We start from the raw sequence: 13,712 nt of genomic DNA, 5'->3' as shown, positions 1-13,712 counted from the left end.
ACTCGGAGAACCAGCATCGTTTAGGTCATATTTTCCCGCAGTTTTTCGCGGTTTGTTTGCATATCACTTTTCGGAAGAGTATAGACGGAGGATCTTGAATGAAAACTGTTGTTGATACATTGAAAACAACACACCAATATTCTTAGATTTTTCTTGAAAACTTTTTACTGTTTCATATTCTACCAATTTCTTTATAAATGCATAATAATCCATTTATTACATTGATTTATTGCATTCACATAATCAGAGGGTTAAGAATAAACGGCTTGATCGCTTCGGAAAGATTGTCCCGAGTCGTTTTATTTCTTGGGGACGTACTCTTGAGATCGAAGAGTAGAATCGATGCATCTTTTTCGCCGTCGATAGAATACGTTAGAACACGAGATCGATCGATCTCGCGGGCGGAAAGTTCGCCGGTGGTGGAAGTGGATTAAAGCAATTTTCTGTTGCATCGGTTGAGGGCGTGCGCTCGCCCACGCGACGAGCAGTTCCTTGACACCGCGAACTTCCCGCCTCGTTGAAGGAAAATTGTGGAAGTTGGGATTGGAAGTTGAATTAGATTTAACTTCGAAAGTCCATCCCGCCGCGTTGCACCGCGTTGCACCGTGCCGCACAGGCGAGTCGCGACAAAATACCCGAAAGTGACAATTCCCTTCTTTCGGTCACGAGCCGTGAAAGACTGCTAGTTTCTCCTTTGTTGGCTCGCTACGTGCACTCTGCGGATCCCTTTCTTCTCATCGCTGTTGGAATATACTATTCGCACACGATATTGCGCATTTTTACATTGCAGAATCACTTTGAATATATAAACCTCCCAGAAATGGTAATCTTTCGAGGAAGACTATGGTACCATCTCCTGGTGGTCGTTAAGGAGAGGTTCAAGAGAACTTTAGAATTTCGGCTTTTACTGATGCATTGTTTATTGTTCCACAATATTTACGAATCTAGAATCAATACCCTCAACTGGTCACTGAAAGTATGTATTTTCAACACTAAAGCGCATTAAAATTGGTTAATTTGTGCGATGTGACAGTCTCTAATTCCAGCTCTGCCACAGATCCAAAAATGTCACGCTCAACTATTTTTATCTGAAAACAGTTAACCTGTTGAACAGAGCTTGAGGAAAAGAGCGGAAGAAGATTGCGAAACTTCGACCGAAATAGGAAAGTTTTAGCAGAAGCGAGTTATCTCGCACGATGAATCGGTTGTCGTTGCTCGGATCAAACGCCGCTTTATCTCCGGAGGAAATGCAATTTCTTATCTAGCTCCTGGAATCGATGACTGACGACTGATAGCCAAAACACATAGCACGATCTCGGACTGATCTGGATGCCCCGCGATCCAGAATTTCCCTGACAATAACGGCAAAAAAAGCCTACCCTCGAATCAATCGAATATCATACAATCAGGCATAAGGCAGGGCGTCCATAAATCTCGGCGGTCTGCGGCGAGCGATATTAATTAATAACATTAACGATGAATAATAACGGATAACGTCCGCGTTAAAATCTGGGTCAGGCATCGTCGAGAGCAGAGTCGATGTTAGGCGTGCTTCTGGTCGGCGTAATTTTCTTGCTAGCCGGGTTCACTCCCTTGAGGGGCAGCCACGCCTCCGCTACCCTTTTCCGCTCGAAATAATTAATATACAAGGCACAGGAGAGCGATACGGGGGCGGGTGGGATTTCGGTCGAAGGAAACCTCTTTCCGGGGGACCTGCGAGACCCATGAAGTGCTAATGTGCTTCCGTAAAGACCTGTCGACCGACCCGGCCAACCGGTTCATAAAAAATGAACGCCAACACACCCTGCAACGTTTCCACGGTGCCTCGTGACCCGTCTTCACTTCGAAATCCTTCGACAACCGAGCTGCTGATCATTCGCCTTCCAAAATGCATCGTCCGTTTACAGAATCGTTCACGATTCATTGCCATCCTTCTTTCTTTAAATGTACTGTGCTCTATCGCAACACAGTCGTCGTTTAAATGTGCCCTGCGTAGATCGTTTTGCTCGACTGCGGATCTTTATACAAAGTCAAAATTGTCCAAGCGAACCGTACGAAACAGAAATGAAATGGACATGTACTTCTCCTTTTAATAATTTCAATAAGCTAGGAATAATGTAACGCCTTTCAATTCTTCTATCGTCCCTATCGGTTTGCGTCTGGCCAATCTATTCTTGTGATAAATACATAAAATCCGCAGTCTCTCTCTCTATTAATCATTTTAGTAGCTCGAAAGTAACACTTGTCATTCTTCTACTATACCCAATTGCAGTGACTTCGATCGCAAGAGCGCATACAATCCACAACCTATTCATCGCACATGCCGTAAGTAGTCTAACGTGTCTGACCACAACGCGCCCATTCCCCTTAAAATGCTCGCTCACGCAAAGCCCGCATCGCAATCGTCCAGAAAATTAAATTTCACGTGTCCGGCCATGATTTTCACGAAAATCTGTGACGGCCATGCCACTCCCTTTTCCTTCCACCACACGAAAATCGTGGGAAAGATTCGCGTGACGGTTTTCCGCGGAAACGAATGAACCGGACACGAGCCTGTATCACGCGCTCGCCTCGGCTTTCCTCCCCTTTCTTTTTCGCTCACGCGACAGGATCGGGCTTGCCATAAATTCAACGGCACAAAGAGAAACGAAACTCAAGAAGGCCACGATGCTTTATGTTTCGCATCACGCTACCGGCCGATAACATTAACGAACCAATCCCCGTTCCCTTTTTCTCTTTCTCCCTACGTTTCTCTCGGTTTTCCGCCCTTCTGAACGTCAGGGGGTGAAAGTTATCGTTCCTCCACGCCTGGCGGCCTGCTCTCCACTTTTTTCCGGGGGCTGGGAACACGTTTCTTTTCTTCCGTATTCTTTCTTTGGCCCAGTTTTCTCCGTGGTTCGCGTGGCGTCGCGCACTCTTCATTAGACACGCTCCGATTTCGCGAGATCCTCGACGTCGATCCTGCAATCGCGAGATCCTCGATCTCCGGCTCTGTTCAATTATCGCGTTGCCACACGCCGAGATTTTTAATTGTCCGGTCGCGTGCGTCCCGCGCTTCGATCGCCGGACAATCACCTTGAATTTACGATCCGAGCCCTTTTCTTACGTTCTCTCGATTAATCATCTCTCTCCCGCGCCATCACGATTCGTTAACGTCGCGCGCTCCTTTGTATCTAGGGAACGCGATAATGTATAGCGCGATGTTTCGCGAATGTGTTCTCGTTCCTGCGCTCTTTCCTAGGGCTTCGATCGCACGAGTTCTCCGCTTCCGGCCTCGCCTTGCCATACACCTTGCCGCTTCCTCGTTCACTTTCAAGGAGAGCCAACATGCGGGCCCCTTCCGTAACGAATACTTTCCGTTCCAGCTGCAACCAGCCGAGATTACGATCTGATCCGAGTGAATAATCCAGGCTACCTTACGCACGAAAACTTTCGCCTCGAAATGCTTAACACCGCGGCTAGATAATGGCTGCGGCATGCAGTGAGAAATTGCGAATGCGAATGATAGACTTATCGCGAAAGGATCCTTTTATTTTTCAGATCCAATTTCTGTTTTTCGATACTGTGCAAGTCTTTCGCTGTCTATTAATAAAGTAGAGAAGTACACTTGTGTACACCTTAAAGTACACCTTGTAAAATACCTGACGAAAGTGGGTAAAACTTGTAAAAAAATATTGTAACTATTTACAACGGACTCTATAGTCCGTATAAAAAGAGTCCCAGGTGTGTGGAGTATGATGCACGATGTAACAAAAACCACTTACGACTGAACTCCGTCTCACTTAAAGTGTGCCCGGGTACAAACCCTTAAAGTTCTCCATAAAGTATCGCGACAAGTGGCTCCAGACGGAAACGAGACGTCCCCCCATTAAAATTGTCTATCTCGCAAAGTCTCTAAAAAAAAGTCGGCTAATTGAACAGTCCTTGTGGAAAGTTGAGAGTACCAAACGACCATTTATCGGAGCGGGTTTCATAAGAAGCGCGTTCGTCCGAGCTTAAGGGGTTCTTTGATGTGCTCCATCGCCCCCCCCCCCCTGAAAGATTCACGAGGCAACTGCTGTTCACCGGTTAGCTATTCATGGTGCGGAGCATATTCTCGCAAGGGAACAGGGTGTGCTGGACCAGAGAGAAAGAGAGACAACAGTGACAGAGAAACGAAACTGTGTCCGCTCGGTGACTTTCATAAGGCTTTATTGCGAAGCCTGTGGTCGTTGCCGAATCGAGGAGGGCCGGGACGAGTGCTTAAGCACTGATGACAGTTTGAGGGATCCTCCCAGCGTCCCGTTTGCGGCTAATGTACCCTTCCCGTTCCCTGTTCCTCGTCCCCGGTTCCCTAGAAAGGCGTCCTTTTCTTCTTCCGGAGCCGCGGGAAATCCGCGTTCCTCCAGAACGTTTCTGCGTTTCCCTTCTCGGCAATTCTTTTCATACGTTCTCCCTTTTTTCCCCCGTTTCCTCTCTCAACGCCAGATGCTGCTAACTGCGCCCTCCTCTGATGAGATGCTCGTCTCCTGCTTTCTTCCCCAACCATGGCCGCTCTGGAATTCTCTACTCAGCCGTCTTCGCGAGCAAGGGCTGAATTCTGACGCGGCCCACCGGCCCTTCAACCCCAGACCGGATCGAATACCCCTCGCGTTGCTTCCTCTTCCTCCTCGGGGCTGTGCTACCCACCTTTCATTACCGCGGTTCAGAGCCCGCCGACGCACGCGGATGCCTGAAACCGTCGAAACACTGTCGTTTCAATTTTTTCCGATTTATCCGCCACCGACAGAAATCTCTCGTACAAATCTAGCAGTAGCAAAGATTGAAGCCTAAATTCTCCACCTATCTGCAAAAGTTCCAAGCATTCTAAACTTTAATCAAAAGATTGAAGCGTAGACTCCCTACGCAGCAGAAGGCTCAGCCTTAGGAGTATTCGCAAAGGGTTCATAACAAAGAGATTTAGTAGATTCTGTTCGAAATGCTCGGATCGCAAGTCAGACTCGTTAACAGTGGAAGCTTTCCGCGCCGTCAGGAAGGAAAACCGTGTAACCCAACGGACCAAAAACGTTCTGTCGGAGCCGGACAGCCCCTTTAGGGTAGGAAAAATGGCGTTAGATGTCGTGTTCAGACAGGCGGGCGCGTTTCGTGTCAATTACGCAGGGATGGATCGTTCTCTCGTTAACCGGGCACGATAAATACTGGTGTTATTTGATCAGGGGGCCCTTATTGCATAAACAGTTTCCGGGCGCGGAATAAATTTCAGCGGAAAGGCTGTGGCAGGGAACCGTGCACAGTGGGTGGAGAAGGTGGAGAGGCAGAGAAGGTGGTTGTTGTAGGTTTGTGTGGATAGAGGGTGGTTTGAGCGACGGAATTCCAGACCGGGCAATAACGGCCGCGAAATTCGGCGTCGCGCGCTAGAGCACAGGCTTGTTCCGTGCGGCGCGGCGCGAGGCACGGCCGTCGTGGTGATTAATTAAAACAGAGGTTAATATACGGGTCGAGGCTCGGCTTTAAAAGCAATTCATACTGTGTCCCAGGGGTCAACCACGGAATACTTTTCAGCCGGTTTCTACGCCGCGCCGCGAGCACAGTCAACAAGAGGAGCTGGCCGGCTTAATGGGGCTGCCCTGCTAATTCCAGGGAGACTTAAATCACGGCTGCGGCGTCGCGTATCGGGCCTCGTTCTCCTCTCTCTCTCTATCTTGCTTTGCTTCCGACGAATTAGCCGGCACCGCGTTTCCGCGAGCCTGCCCACACCGGAAAATTCCGACCTCTCCGAAAACGTCCACGAAAACCGCCCTTCTGTGAAGCGTCGCACAGTTCGCACATTTCGCCCAAAAAATCGGAAGAAACTATTTTAGCGTTATCTATGGGCTCAAGGTCCACAATATAGTTGATCGTTGAATTTGCCTTAACGACAGCTATATAATGAAAATGATCTTTATTTGCTGTCGAAAAAAAATTTTTATCGAAGTTTGTAGATGCTTAATAATGTTCAACTTTTGTTGGAATTTCACCAGTCCTGTACAATCAGCCATAAAAGTATTCATCCACCCTTTATAATTTTTATAAAATTGGTTTGAACGACTTGAGTTTAGGTAATTTAACAAAAAAACGAATGGTCACGATTTTGCTGTAGCCCAGTTGTGTTAGTCCCTTAATCCCGAACCGTAGGACGTTTAATCCTCCCCCGCAGACCGTCCACGAATTAATTCCCTCTTCTCTGCTAAGCGAAGTTTCGGTCCTCGAAGTCCTCGGCCTCGAGGAAATACGAGCGCGTCGCGACACGACACGCGCTTATCAATCTTTGACGGATCAAGAGGGGCTCTCCGAGGCGTCGCCTAAGTCCACGGCATCCATTAAACTCTCGTCAGACCGTGGCGCTGCGTGTCGGCTATGGACTTGAGCAACTTTGATGGAACTTTTCCTCCTCGCAGGAAAATTAGATGACGTGAAAGCGGCTCTAGCCCTACGCGCCACGAAAGAACCACGGTTCCGATACCGGCTGGCGCTCGATTATGAATATTTCATTTTTTCCAGATACACCAGACTCGACTCGGGAACCGAACTGACACTCTGTTGATCGTTGCAAAATCGACTGGTTATTTACCGATGGAAAATTGCGATTATTTCAGTGATGTATACTGATGTACGTTGTTAAGGGTTATCGTTGAGAGAATTTCCTCTGTACACAATTGATTATTGATGGCAATGCAGTCCTTACGATTTAAAGTTACGAAAGACTCGTTTACGGAGCGAGGGTTAATAATTGGGAAAAATCGTGCTGATTCGACGGCGGTGTCTCGTCGACCGTTGTGCTCGTAGTGGAATAATTTCGTGAGCGAGACGCTCGCAGTTAATTAATGGGTTTCATTTTTCTTTGCAGCTCTCGGAGCTCGAGCAGCGGGTGCTGGAAGCGGAGGGCCGCGCCGACGTGGCGGAGGACAAGGTGAGAATAAATTATAATCGCGGTGTTCTCTCTCTCTTTCTTCCTCTCGCAATCGAACGAAATCATTCTACGAATGGTCTCGCAAGGATTTTCCACAATCGTCAATTTTCCACGTATCCTTTCGACATCGTGAAACGGTGATCATGGTCGTCGAAAGCAGACCGATGCGCCGTTAAACCGCGTGCCGCGCCGGATTGCGACAACTTTCCAGATCGTCCGATCGATTCGCTCTAAGCAATTACGTTGACTCGCAATTAACGGAACACCGGTGTCGTTAGTTAACGCTCGGCTCGACCGGCTCGGGCCCGAAGACATCAAGGATAAATAATTAATTTAGCGAATGGTAACGACGCTACTCGCGAGACCATCACACACACACATGCACACGCACACCGGATTAATGACTTCGAGAGCAAGTGCAAGCGCGAGCTGGCTGTCCCATTACATCGTCATTTATTGCGTCGCTTTCGAAAACCCATTCCCGTTTCACTGTTTCTAATTAGAACGTTGATCCATACGACTTCCACGGGATCTAATGAACGGAACAGCAGGGTCTTAAAGGGCGGTTAAGATTGCACCCTTAATCGATCCTCGTGGCTGCTCGATGAGCTCCTCCCGCGCAGATAAAAAAGAAAACGATACAATAATCGATACTGTGTTACCGACCCCATGGACAATCTGGAACTGCACCCTCCGGATAGCTCTGCTACTCTTACCGACTGCCACCCTGGTTTCCTACCCTGGATACACCCCTAGGTTTTCGATTTATCAACGGGGGTAGTTTTTTTCCTACGATCGCTAAAGTTGAATTTACAGCTTCTTCACTGAATCAGCTCTTTGTCAATTTAGTTTACCCTTTCGGAAGGATGTGAATTTTAGCTTGATCTTTGTGCAAGCAACTGGATTTTATTAATTGAACTGTTCTGAGTTGCTGAGGATCCTATTTATACTTTAAGCTCATCATATTTCCATCCTTTTTCATCTTTCGAGAAAGTAAAAATTGAGCTGTAACAGCAGAAAGTTTCTTCTACTCGCGTCTTGAAAGTTTGAAAAATCAGAAGCTATGACGAGAAACTACCCTCCGGTAGAAACTACCCTCTAGCACGTACTCCAGTACCAGTTACCCCCAGAGTGAAGGACCCTCTCGGTCGGTACACTCCCAATATCATGGTTGTCAGGGCGCATGTTGGCCTGCATTGATTTTTGCTGGGGCGCGAGCAAGATGGGCCACTAGAACAGGAGAAAGACGGCCAGCTGACTGCTCCGGAGAGGAGAGAACGAGAGCGCCGAGAGAAGAGAGAGAGGAGCGGCAATATGGCCGAGCAGCCGGCCGGTAGGACCGTCGTTTTGTTATGACCTCGAAATTCGGCGGTGAAGTCGTCCGGGTTGGTGAACCACGTGCATCCGCGGGTGCCGGCTCGTGTTATCTTCGTCTTCGTGGTCACAGATCCTCGATCACTCGTGGTCTCGATCGCGGAAGGTTCGCCCGAGCTGATCGGCTCGGACGCGACGTCGACATTCGAACCACCGCGGCTTGAGAATTATGGATCCCTGCAGGTGACATCGATGAAAGGTAACACCTAAACTCGCTGGATCCCTCCTAGGCTAGCAATCGATCTTTGCCTGCTGCAATTATACGCTGAATCGTTAATCACTGCTTTCAGTATGTCATAGTATCACTGTTTCTCGAAGACGTCATAGCCATCTGGAACATGTTGGAGTCGATTTTGGCGAAGTTTACGTGAAATTATTCGATACTGATTTTTATGTAGGCTCGTGCAGGTGTGACAATGAGCCTGGAAGTTACGGGTTGAAAACTGGTTTCTTACGATAATCCGAAACGAAAGGGTGTTGTAGGAGGGTAGAATTGTTTTTACTCACTCGAATATGTTCTCTCGTAAGTTTACTCAGTGTTCAAGCTTATTGTCAGCTGTTTCTTCTAAGATTCTTCCAATATTAATTTCCTAGATCATAGAAAATGTGATTATAATCATCGAAAATTTTCCCAGAACATTTCCTAAACATTTAAACTTCTTCTCTTACTCGATCACAAAATCATATCAAAGAATTAAGCATATAAGGAAATTATATGCATAGAGGAGTCTAGATTGCGTTAAAATTGGATAAGAACCGTAAAGCTATCATAGAGTTGAAGAATACACGGCGTTAAACGGACAAGGATCGTTGTCTGAAGAAATAGTGGATCGTCGTCTGAAGAAATAGTGGATCGTCGATCTCGTGAAACGATCGAGGACCCCGGTCGTCGCAGCTCGACGAAAGGGCAAAACGGATTTAACGACCCGCTTTGACGGGACGTGTCGCGTATAGAATTGGCCGCGGGCCAATTCATGAGTAATCCGCGTTTCCCGTGAGCACCCGCACAACAAACAAAATAAAGGCGCAGCGCAGACGATCCTTCCACACTCTCCCCGCGACTCCTGTAAATATTTCAAAGCCGCCGACCAAACGCTCCGATGTTGCTCTTTCGCGTCGCCCTTCGCGACCCTGAAGGGAACCCTCTTTTAGAAATCGATCCGCACGCCGCAAGCTTTTTATCGAGCCCCCTTACCACTCTCCCCAATTAAATCATTTAAAAATGCACACATTCTAGTCGACTGCGCTGCGACGCTGACGGGGTACGTGAAAAATTGCAGACCGCAAATGTGTACGTTTTGTTCTTTCGGTCGTGCGTTAATCAGGGTAAAATCGTGTTCTGAAGACCATCTTCTAATAGTATTCCAATTATTATAGAATAAAGATTATGTTATAATCGCGGAACAAGAATCGTGTTGCAAAGATCATGTTCTAATCGTATTCTTTTTGTCGCAAAAATCGTTTTCTAATTAGAATAAAGATTGTGTCCTAGTAGGAATAAAAACGGTAATCTGCCACAAAAAAATTGAATTGTCACAAAAATCGTGTTCTAATTATGTAGAATAAAGATTGTGTCCTAGTCGGAATAAAAACCGTAATCTGCCACAAAAAATTGAATTGTCACAAAAATCTTGTTCTAATTAATAATCACGAAGTCTCGCTTTGGATCTCGTTCTAATCTCCCCGAAGACTCGAGCAAAAGAATTGTCTAAAAAAAGGAGGACCCGTCGCAACGCGTCTCGATCGTAAACGTCGCGCAGAATCCAGCGCACTTTTGTTGATCCGCTTCTCACGCGTCCGCCGCGCCGGTCGTTGATCCATTTAGCTGCCTCCGCCGCCGCCGCCGCAGCAGCAGCCGCCGCGTGGTCGTCAGATGTCTCTCTTCTTTTCATGCTTTCTCTTTTTCTCTGCGGCTGCCCCCAGCCCATCCCCCCGAAAGATTCGGGCCGGTTGAATGACTGTATCTGCGTGTACGTGCACGTGAACGGACCCGTTTTGGCGGGAAGCCAGCACACGATTCGACGCCGAAGACCGGTCTTTGTCGCGTGCAGCCGCACGTGCGCCGCCGCTACGGTCCAGCCTAAAAAGATAAAGCGACCGGTCTGTCTCCGGCTCCCATAGCAATCGACCCGTTCCATCCTTCCACCGACGCGACGACTGAAACCGCCTTCTGCAAAGACCGAACTGAGAGGCTCCCTCACCCTTCTGTCCCGATTGAATGTCGCGATACGATTAAATCGTTGTCGATTCGAAGCTGCTGCATCGCGTTGTCGGCTTCGGGATCAATGTTCATTTGTTACTCGTTGGGGCGACCTTCAATTACTGCAATCAACACCGCGGTAACTATATACGACTCCACCACGTGGGCTTATCATTTATTTTACAGCTGAAGTGATTAGAGCTCCCTCGTCCTTCATTTTTTATTGTGAATAGAATATTTATATTTATTGTATGCTTCTCCTTCTCTGTATACTTTCTCTAATGGTTAAATATTGATAAGAGATGGATACTATTTAATTTCGAGTTAAAAGAAACTTAATCGGAATGTTCGCGTGCTTGAGGAACGAAGATTTTTCTCCAGTTTTGCATTCTGTCCCCAAGAAGGATTTTGGGTGGCAGTTTCTCGGCCAGATCGCTCAATCTTCCTCGCACCTGATAATCGGCGATTATCCCCCGAACCCGCGATGATAAACCCGAAGAGCTGTGGGAGCTAGATAAACCAGGAACGTGGAATCCGACGTGCAGCTCGAGGGAATTCAATTATCCCGTGACGGAGCTATTTCTGGTTTCGCATCGCTTTGCTTTCAAGCCTGCGCTCCGGGAGACGTTCGTCGAATCGATAAATCTCAAGACGCGGTTCAAAAATCGCCGGTCACGTTCGACGCCGCGCTTGAACCGTGGGTCGTCGTCCTCGCTGCCAGAGAACGGGGCAGCCGATGCTTGGAAACGGTCTTACAATATCGATTTTGGTCCTTGAAACTACTCGAAAACTGTTCCACGCAGCCAAAATACCTTCGATCACCACAGCGATCTTTCGGTTCTGAACTTTAAAAAATGGAATTCTAGAATTTTACATAAAATCAATTCTTTTTTACGAAAATAGTGTAATGTTTATAAATTCCTTGGATTCTTAAGAGTGCCGAATTCACCTACTCAATTTCGTTACGAATACATCAAATCCGCAGTCTACTGATCAAGATGCTGGTCCGCGAAACGTTGGCGATTACTTTCGGGACCTCTTCGAGTCCTGAGAGTATTTTCTTTCGAGAAAGGAAACTCCTATTCGAAGTCCTCTCCTGAGGAAAGCTAGGATAAGAAGGAGGACGGGGCGCAGGTCTGGAGAGATCGATGACTCCTCTCTGAACAGCGATCTTGCTCTGGTCCTGGCTCTCCCCACAGGATCCTCTCTTGGCTAACTGGGAGAGGGTGTTCGGGGGTAGCAGGCGACAGTTTCGCAGTCCGTGTGCCGGCTGTCAGGCCGGTCGGCTGGCTTTGGGGTGGCGCGTACACGCAGGAGTCCGCAGGACCTCTACGAATTCTGCCATTGGCCGCGAGCCCAACCAACGTGACTCATCGCCTCTGGGAAACGAACAGAGAGAGAGAGAGAGGGAGTTTAACGTGTGCATCGGGTTCCCGTGTTTCGTTCAGTTCAGTTCTGTTCGATCTACGGCTTCGCGCGTATCTTGAACGCTTCTCGTTCGTTATCGTCGAGAAAACAAGGGAGAAAACGAGGCTCCGCGACCTCGACAGGCTGCTGGGAGTGTCCTCGAGGCTCGCCAGAGTGTCCTCGAGGGAGAGAAGCCACGCGGCCAAGGGCTTAAAGGGATCCTCCGGCACTCGGAAGCCACGGATCGGCTATCATGGCCACTCGTAGCCTCGGTAAGCCTTGACGTTGCCCACCTATCGTACCCGGGGGGAAAACTGGATCAACCTGGATGAATCCGTGTGCACGCGGTTCAAAAACGCGACCATGCGACTATTCGATCATGCGAGCCTCGTGCGCGATCGACGCACCCTACGAAGGGGTGGCGATCATGGCCGCGAGAAGACGCTGCACGTGGCGAGAGCTGTGATTTTTATCCCTTCTTCCCTCTTCCAAGACTCGGACTCGTCGAACTTTGGAAATCTTCGGAAAATGTTCAGCAAATTTAGGAACATGGAGTTAGTGTCCGATCGACGAGCCTCGTCTTCGAGTGGGGGACGTGCTGACTAGTTCGTTAATTAACGAAGCCTGAGTAGTGGGCCGAGACTCCCAAGGCTGACGTTCACGGGACTCTCACTTGTGAATCACAGTTGCTTTTGGGAAATCTATTTTGGTGGCTTACAATTAGCAACGTTAGCGTATGGTTCCAATCTGAGCAGCGATGTTGTACGGTCAAGCAGTTTTTCCGATGGCTAGAAACACCAAAGTCGATCGTGCACGTTTTCACTTTTGAATGATGATCATAATCGTATCAGCAAAAGGAAATATTTTGTCGACTGTTGTGCAGCTGTTTCCAATTGTTTCATGTTCCATGAAGATGTTTGCTCGAATCGTAAACAATCGTTCCTTATCGTTCCACGTCGTTCCTATTCGTTCCATGTCGGTCGTTTTTATCCTGAAGGAGATCAAGCAAGTTTCTTCTTCGAACCATAATCGTATCGTTCCTCGATGAAACTAGTGGTAAAGCTCTCCGCCGCTACCTTCGACAACAGGCAATCGTTCCACGTTCTCTATTCTGAAAGAGGATAAGCCTGTTTGTTCTTGGAACAATAGCCACATTGTTCCACCCTCGATGAACCCAGCTACGAAGTTTACCATCTAGCTAGGACATTTTCTTTGGCAACAGACAATCGTTCCAGATACTCTATTCTGAAAGAGGATAAGCCTGATTCTTCTTGGAACAATAATTACAATGCTCTACCCTTGATGAAACTAGCTTACTACATTTTCTTCACCGACAGACAATCGTCCCACATGCTCTATCGTTCTTAATGCTGAAAAAGGACGATTGAGTGTCTCTTTGGAACTATAATCTCTTCATTCCTCCCTCTAATAACAGACAAGAAAGAAGACAATCAAGCGCCTCTTTAGAACCATGATCACAACCTTCCATCAAAGCTACCGCCAAAGCTACCGCTCACTACCTTCAACACGTCAAACTTCTTTCCTCTCGAATACACAGTCAACCCTCCAATTCATTTTTATACGAATCGCAATTTTTGCTCCGCGTTATGGGGGGGGGGGATACACACTTTCTACAGCTAGAACCGAGGCATTGGTCCACAAAGCCTCTAGCAGCTTCAAAGTTAGAGCACCGAAGCCAACACAAGCGTCATCCTGAACCCCCGAGCTCTAACCCTTCCCAACGACGGTCTCTCCTTTAAATACCCGGAAACCCAATGAAACAGTGAGCGAGCAAATATAGAG

General features: G+C 47.8%; 1 protein-coding gene across 15 annotated transcripts in view; it reads left to right on the top strand.

The window, feature by feature from the left end:
* Nucleotides 1–13,712, top strand: part of LOC143209402 (uncharacterized protein CG43867) — a 143,658-nt gene that overhangs the window by 117,340 nt on the left and 12,606 nt on the right. For all 15 annotated transcript variants that reach the window (XM_076424992.1, XM_076424991.1, XM_076424989.1 and 12 more), the window contains one exon: nucleotides 6,866–6,928. In XM_076424992.1, coding sequence (XP_076281107.1) covers nucleotides 6,866–6,928 — 63 coding nt within the window. The remainder of the gene's footprint in view (nucleotides 1–6,865; nucleotides 6,929–13,712) is intronic.

Source organism: Lasioglossum baleicum, chromosome 6 (genome assembly GCF_051020765.1).
Source record: "Lasioglossum baleicum chromosome 6, iyLasBale1, whole genome shotgun sequence".
Classification (NCBI taxonomy): domain Eukaryota; kingdom Metazoa; phylum Arthropoda; class Insecta; order Hymenoptera; family Halictidae; genus Lasioglossum; species Lasioglossum baleicum.
This window is presented reverse-complemented; position numbering and strand designations above follow the sequence as displayed.